The 7806-nt window shown below is 42.9% G+C and overlaps 1 protein-coding gene across 9 annotated transcripts in view; it reads left to right on the plus strand.

Moving 5' to 3' along the window:
* The first annotated feature begins 1806 nt into the window (after nucleotides 1–1806).
* The window catches only part of Pdlim5 (PDZ and LIM domain 5), a 202415-nt gene continuing 196415 nt past the window's right edge, over nucleotides 1807–7806 (plus strand). For all 9 annotated transcript variants that reach the window (XM_013517363.1, XM_005374260.2, XM_005374259.2 and 6 more), the window contains exons 1-2: nucleotides 1807–1902; nucleotides 5153–5290. In XM_013517363.1, the coding sequence (XP_013372817.1) occupies nucleotides 5195–5290 (96 nt within the window). In that variant the 5' untranslated portion in view covers nucleotides 1807–1902; nucleotides 5153–5194. The remainder of the gene's footprint in view (nucleotides 1903–5152; nucleotides 5291–7806) is intronic.

The raw sequence follows: 7806 nt of genomic DNA on the forward strand, positions 1-7806 counted from the left end.
AGAGAGTCCTTGTTAAGGCTGACTCTGGGGCCCACATCCGAAGATTTGGGTTTGGACGGGACCAAGAAAAATGCAGCTTTGACAAACTGCCTGAATCATTTGAATGCAGTTTATGCAAAATACCCTTAATTTGGCCCCTAGGCCAGGAACCTTACAGCCCACTGCTGCACACAGCCCATCTGCCATAGACTGCACTGCCAGAAGCTTTCATCTGCAGGAGGGGAAGTTTGGAGGCAGGTGTGTAAGAAGAACTAAAATGTAATGTAGAGAAGTAACAGCACTCACCTCAGCTCTTCCTCCTCATCTCAAGATAATTGTTCTCTCAAGCAGTACCTCCAAGGATTCCCTGCAGTTCTTGATGTCTTTAATGAACCTTCTTTGATCCATTTAACTTCCAGCAGCAAGCAGATGAGGAGATGCTGAGAGGGAACTCTTAGAGAGTGACTGGCCGGGCCTTGTGGAACTGTTATGAACTGTAATCTCTTGTAACCTTGATTTTCTTATCTGTAGATGGAGGTGACATTTGTCTTATAAAATGACTGTAAGGCTTACCACACTGCCTAGCACATGGTTAAGTATCTGTAAATGGTACTGTTATTTTTAAACTTATTTTTGAGTGAGATGTCAGGCATTCTGCGAACCAGCTCTCAGGCTAGGAAAAACTTTCCAGCAGATTATTTTTTTTGGAGAATGTAGTGAAAACTATAGACCAGCACTGTCCAATAAAAATATAATGTAAGCTACATGTACAATGTTAAATTTTCTAGTATCCGCATTTTTAAAAGATCAACTGAATTTTAATGGTATATTTCACTTAACCAAATATAAAAATAGAATTGCAGCATGACATCTACATAAAAATTATTAATGAGGTATTTTTTCATACTGGTTTTGAAGTCTGTGTATTTTATACTTCCAACATATCTCAATTTGGGTACTAAAATTTCAGTAAGTGAAATGTCCTACCCAGTTATGTTTAAGGTGTTATCCTACCTGCTTTTAAAGCTAATGAAAATTATATAAAACAAATTGTCTTAGTCCCAGTAGCCGTATTTCACTTTTTTTTGATAGACACGTGCGGCTAGAGGATACTGTTTTGGACGGAGTAGATTTGAGTCTCTTCTTGAATTTTGCTTGGGCTTCCAGGACCTCATGAGGTTCAGCCTTGCTTATATATGTCCCTTGGCTAGGACTTGCCGGTCGCACCTTTTACAAGCCAGTTCGCCGTGGGACAGGCTACGAGCACTTTTCCTATGTGCAGTGCACATTCGCGCCCGCTCGTGAATCGGCTACATCAGGCAGCTCCACAGAGCATGGAAGGAGGCTGCTGATTTGGACTTCGGAGAAACAAGCGGAGGGAGTGCGGTGAAGCCCTTCGCTCGCCGCTTTTGTCATCGCCTTCCGGCGAGGTCAGATGCATTGAACCTGTCAGGTCAGCGATTTTCACCTTCCGGGCGAGAACACTTGAGAGTCCGCACTTCTCAGAGGACAGAGGCTCTCCAAACACCAGGCGGGGCCGCTGGGCCCGCACGGGGGTATTCATCCGAGCCCCTCTCTATTTCTGGCCGGCCACCACTTCCGTCAAGAGAGAGACGCGCAGCTACAAAGCAGACGCTCAGACCGCCAAACCTCCGCCCCGCGCCGCGCCGCGCGAAACCCCCGAGCCCCGCCCACCGAAACTCGCGAGCGCGCGTCTTCCGGGTGGCGCGAGCCCGCCCCCGCGCCCGCGCCGGCGCCCAGCGGGACGTCTGCCCGGGGGGCGGGGCCGGCCCGGGAGGGGCGTGGCCGGGCCGGGGGCGGGGCGGGGAGGAGGCGGAAGTTCCCGGGGCTTGGGACGGCGCGCGCCCCGCGAGTCACTTGTCAGCATTCGGGTGAGGCGGAGGTAACGCCGCGCGTCCGGAGGTGAGCGGCCACCGGGGTGGGGAGTCTCGGCTTCGCGGCGGGGCCGGGAGGAGGGGAGCGCGGGGCCGCGTCGCCCGCGAGGAGGCGAAGGAGGGGCGCGGCGGCGCCTCAGGTGCAGCGGCTTGCGGGGCCCTCGCCCGCGGACCTGTGCGTGTGCTCGATCGCGCGCTCCAGGGCTCCGAGTGGCGCGGCCGCCCGACTGCCGGCGCTGGAACCCGCTTTGGGTCTGCTTCGTGCTCCCAGGGATAAAGCTCTCCTCACAGCAAGTCTGTCGCTAACTCAGATTTAGGGCCCGGCGGGCGTGTGAGACGGCGCCTTCGGGGCCCCTGACAGGCACCGAGACAGGGGAAGGACGGGAGCGCGGATGGCGGGCTCGGGAGCAGATGCGTGGCCCGCTGGGCAGGGCGGGTCTGGGTGCGTGAGTCCAGATCCCTCGGGCTGGCCGGGGGTGCGTGACCCTAGATCCCCCGGGCTGGCCGGGGGTGCTTGAGCCCAGATCCCTCGGGCTGGCCGGGGGTGCGTGCGTGACCCCAGATCCCTCAGGCGGGTCCGGGTGTGCGTGACCCCAGATCCCTGGGGCAGGTACGGGTGTGCGTGAGCCCAGATCCCTCGGGCGGGTCCGGGTGTGTGTGAGCCTAGATCCCTCCCGAGCCTGCCTTCCCAGCCCGCTCCGCAGTTTTATTTGGGGCTAGGAGCGAGGCTCTGCTGGAAAACTCGCCCTGGCTGCCTTCTATCTTTCCTGTGGCTGTAGCTCTTCAGCTCTGCCTGCATTCCCTGCACAGGGAAAAAGCGCCCCGAGATATTTCGCTGTAGTTTCAGGCCCTTCTTGTCCCTGTGCGGTTGGCTCATCTCGAGTTCTCTCTCCTCCCACCCATCAGAGAAGTTGGGACCCAAGTGTGGAAAACACCAGGCTTCTCTCTAGCCCTAGAGCAAAGACAGTGAGACTTGACCTGAAAGAAGATCCACAACCATGCAGAAATTCCAACGTGTTCTGAGTGTTTGAAAGCAGAATAGACTATTTCCTGCCTGCTTGGCATTTTAGGACAGGTTTGGGCACTGATAATCAGATGGAGGAGACCCAGGAAAGGCCAATGAAAATATTGCCATTGCTTAGGGATCAGAATAATGAGACGAATGAATTCCAAGTGAAGCTAGCAGAAGGAGAATCTGAAAAGGAAACAACAGCAGTTTTGTAGTGTGGCGGTGATTCTTTCCAGCGGTAGCAATTTTGATAACAAATGGGACACATCAGGAAGGGGGTCCCCAAGTAAAGTTACTTGTATGTGGGTTACATACATTTTCATGCAGGGAAAAATGGGACCAGAGGAATTTGCGCCTTTCACATTCTTTCCTTGTCACAAGTTAAAGATTAAAAAAGGACAGTGGCCTGGGAAATATCTCTTGGCTTTTACACACTTCGGATTTGTATTGTATGCCAATACTAAAACTTTCTCTCCTAGTTTCATGAAAATCTCTTTTTATAGTGGGAAAGCAATTGACCTAATAGGTAGCTTTATATTAACTTCCAGATTTTTGGTTTTCACTGTGCAGCGATTTGACTTGTGGTGTAGCCTTTGGCTTTTCTGTAGTGGTCTGCTTGCTGCTTCAGGGAGTGTCTCATTGCCTAGGAGTTAAGTGTACCACCGTGTCGCTGGAAAAGCCCATTTACTTTCTAGGTAGATACAGTTCACATTATTCTGAATTAATTTTTCTTGAACTAAGAATTTTTGGGTTTTTTTGGTTTTTGTTATTTTTTCCGGTACCGGGAATCTAACTCAGCGCTTGCCAGGCAGGCGCTGTGCCGCTGAGCTAAATCCCCAGCCCCTAAGAAATTTTCTTGACTAAGAACTTTAACCCTAAGTATTATTTCATTTTCCCTTTTTGAGATGAAGGAATCTTCTTGTTCACTTTATGTATACCCAGTGGTTCGAATATCTGCATCTGCTACTATGAATTTGGTGTGATGGGATAGAAATTTTGAGTGGGTTTAAAAAATGAAAAAACTATTTGAAAATGGTAATAGTGTAAGGGAGTGATTTGGTTTAAGAGCTCAGACTTTCTAAGGAAGTGTTTCTTCAACACTTTAAACGCTTTAAAAAGTGTCTTAAAATTACAATTTTATACACCTGTTGTAGCTTTAATATTTCTTAAAAGGAGCTGTTATGTTTCTTAGTATTACATTTAAAAAAAAAAACTTCATTTTTCCCAGTGTCTCCTGTTGCTGTAACTACCAATAGGAAATTCCAAGTCATACTTAAAATATTTAAAAGTATCACCATAGAGTCGTAGTGAGCACATTTACAGCAAAACAGGAAAAAGAAAAGCCTGAGGTAATGGTTCTTTTCTAAAGCTCCAATTCACTTTCATGCATTAAGGTTAGCCTTGTACTTCTGCCATTTTTAGTCATTGTCTTTTTCATTGGGTGGTAAATGCTTACTCTCTGCTTTGCCTGATGAGATGGGTGTGTACAACAAAAAGCAGGTTCTGACTAAAATAACCTGCTAAAGGCTTGCCTGTCATTGCCTATCTGAAGAAAGAGCAAATATCTAAGTGTAGAAAGTATCTTGTCCCTATAAAAGGGAATATGAGTTGTAGTTCATGATTGGAGACAGTGATTTTGTGCATTAAAAGCCAATTCTTCATTTTAAAGAATTAAGCATTTAGAAAACCTGAATGGGAATCTACTGATTTTTAGTCCCTCTCATGTGTTATAATTTAAATGAACCTGAAGGACTCTTGCCAGCACAGTAGTGTGAGATAGAGGAAAAGGGAAAATCATTTTGAATTAAATCTGAAATAAAATCTTATTTTTGAACTGGAGGTATAGCTTGGTGGTGGAGTGCTTGCCTAACATGTGCAGGGCCCTGGGTTCCACCCCCAGCATCCTTTTCCTGCCTCCCTCCCCCAGAACTTGTTCTTATGTACTTAACAGCATTGTAGAGCACATTTAATTGAAGTTTGTATTCAAGAAACCACAAAATTGGATCATAGCAACTGGTAAAAGTGATCAAAGCTTCTGATAGGTAATTTTTAGACTAAAATTGGTATGAGTGTAAAAGTTTCATATTTAGGTAATGGGTTTCTCTTCTTAGACTAAATAAACTTCATGAAGAATTTAGTAGACTTATTCTTTATATCCCTAACCCTCCCCAATACTGAACATAATTTAGTTGGCTTTGTATTAAATACATTTGGATATAGAATAGGGTTCCAGGGAAACATTTTCATTAACTATCTCATTTTCTTTCAGTTTCCTTCATTTCCTGGCATTTGAATTTGAGCCATTGGAGCCATGAGCAACTACAGTGTATCCTTGGTTGGCCCAGCTCCGTGGGGTTTCCGGCTGCAAGGTGGCAAGGATTTCAACATGCCTCTGACAATCTCTAGTGTAAGCAAACTTTACAGATTTTATTACAGATCTTCATTCAGTGTTCAGTCCTGGAAACCTCAGGGCTGGGTTGCTGAATTCTCTGGACTTGTGCGATGTTTATTACAATTATTTGTGGGATGTTTTCTTGGGAAATTTAGTTTTCTAATACAAGATGGGGGAAAGGAATTAGCAAAGACAATTTATTTCAATTTAGCTTATATTCAGTTTTCCCTGTATCAGCAAAAAATAAAATGGAAAGGCATTTCACTAGGGAGCAGAGTCTAAAATTTTGAACTGTCAGTTTGGGGAATGCTTCAAGGCTTGGTTTCTTCATATGTAATTTCTTTTTTTTTTTACTTTTTTTTGGGGGGGGTACCAGGAATCGAACTCACGACTTTGCTTTTTCGAGGCAAGCACTGTGGCACTGAGCTATATCCCTAGCCCCATTCATATGTAATTTTGTAAAATTGTACTATGACTTTTTTTTATTAGTGTTTGCAGTACATAATGATTACATTTATTGTGGGGAGTTTATATGTGTACGTAACACATCTTAATTTTTTTCTGTTCCCTCTCCCTCCTGACCCTCTCTGTTCCCACCGACTCGTCTTCCCCTCTCCATCTGCAAAAGCTGTATTTCCATTTTTTTAACTGTTCAGAAAGAAATCCCTTTCCCTCCCTTCCCTAACTCCTCTCCCTCTATCTCTTATTCCCCTTCTGATTTGAAAAAGATCTTCCTACTTTTAATGTCTGGTTTTTCTTTGACTCCTTGTTTTTTCTTATGTTCTTTTTAGCTCCAAAGCTGTTTTATTAAGAATTATTGATGAAAATTGAATAAAGTGACCATTTTTGGTATTATTTCCTCAGCTTACTTTTTGGTGGATGTGATAGTCAGCAGTAACATGGTCAAAAGCTGCTTAACTTTGAAAAGAAAATGAATGAAGAACAGATCTCCAACTAAATAGCCTATCAGTAATTGTGATTTGGTCTTTTACCTGTTTATAGATTCAGTTGAATGTATTCTGTGATATATTTTAAGAATGTGTTTTCATGGTGTTGTTACTGATGAGGGGAATAATTATTGCTTCTACTTATTGAGCCTAAACTGTGTGTCAGACAGTTTCACTCACATCAGTAGGTAATTATTTCTATTAATTACTTGTGCAACTCTTTAGAGGTTTTGTGTATTCAGATAAATAGGAATTTCTTGTTTTGAATTTTTAATATACATAAAACATTAGACCATACATATAACGGGGTATCACTTAATATTTTGATACATATATACATTTCATGATGTTTAAATTAAGGTAAAACAGTTATCTCCGCAGACATTTATCATTTCTTGATGGTGAGAGCTAAAAATGTTTTCTTCTGATAAATATGAATTTCTACTCTTAATCAAATAATAGTATCTTATATGCAATTTTATACTTTGCTTTTTTTCTCAACAAATTACCATGCTAGGACTTGAGGCTCTTTTTTATGGAAGTATCATTTATTTAATAAATCCACTGCAGAATGGCTTTTGTGTTTTAGATTGCTATTATCAGCAGTGCCTTCGTAGATACCATATAATTCATACATACATATATGAATATATAGATCGTTTTGATAAGTTGTATCAGTTTACACATTTGTGTTACCCATGAACATACCTATTTCATACTCCTTTTGTTACAGTCCCGGTCTTACCAAGACTCCTTGAAATTTTTTGCCAAATGTTATAAATGTATCACCTTATTTAGTATTTAAAACAATCTGAAATAGGAGTATTATTCCCAAGAGAAGTGCTGTGAGTCTATGTCTTGTCTGAAAATGCTGACTTTCAAGCTGTTATTGCTAGGCTACCTCTAATAAGTCACTGTATCTTAAATTTATTTATTTATTTATTTTTGGTCTTTTCTTTTTGAAACAGGGTCTCGCTATGCAGTTCAGGCTCTCCTTGAGCTTAGTTTGTAGCCCAGGCTGGCCTTGAACTCACAGTGATCCTCCTGCCTCAGCCTCCCAAGTGCTGGGATTACAGGCATGTGCCACCACGCCCAGCTGTATTTTAAATATAGATTGTTTCTCTAATCAGATATTTAGGTGGTTACAATTTTGTTTAATTATAGTTATATGTACATGTATAGATGTACAAATATGTGTATACATATTCTCTGCATCTTACATGCCTGCTCGTAAGTGTGTACATATCTTTAATTTGATTTTGAAGAATTAAAACTATTTGTATTACCTGGCATATTTCATCTCTATTGTATTCAAATACTCTTAACTAGTGCAAGTTTCATTATTTTTTTGGTTGTAGATTTTTAAAGTTACTTTAAATATATCTGCCATTTCTATTGTGATTCTGGGTCATCAGATTTTGCAAGGAAATATTACATAAGTAATTCAGTCCTCAGTTTTTTTTTTTTTTTTTTTTTTTTTCTTTTCTTCCGGTACCAGGAATTGAACTCACGACCTTGCGCTTGCCAGGCAGGCGCTTTGCCGCTGAGCTAAATCCCCATCCCCTAGTCCTCAGTTTTTTTTTA

Source organism: Chinchilla lanigera, unplaced genomic scaffold (genome assembly GCF_000276665.1).
Source record: "Chinchilla lanigera isolate Chin_1 unplaced genomic scaffold, ChiLan1.0 scaffold00004, whole genome shotgun sequence".
NCBI classification, from domain to species: domain Eukaryota; kingdom Metazoa; phylum Chordata; class Mammalia; order Rodentia; family Chinchillidae; genus Chinchilla; species Chinchilla lanigera.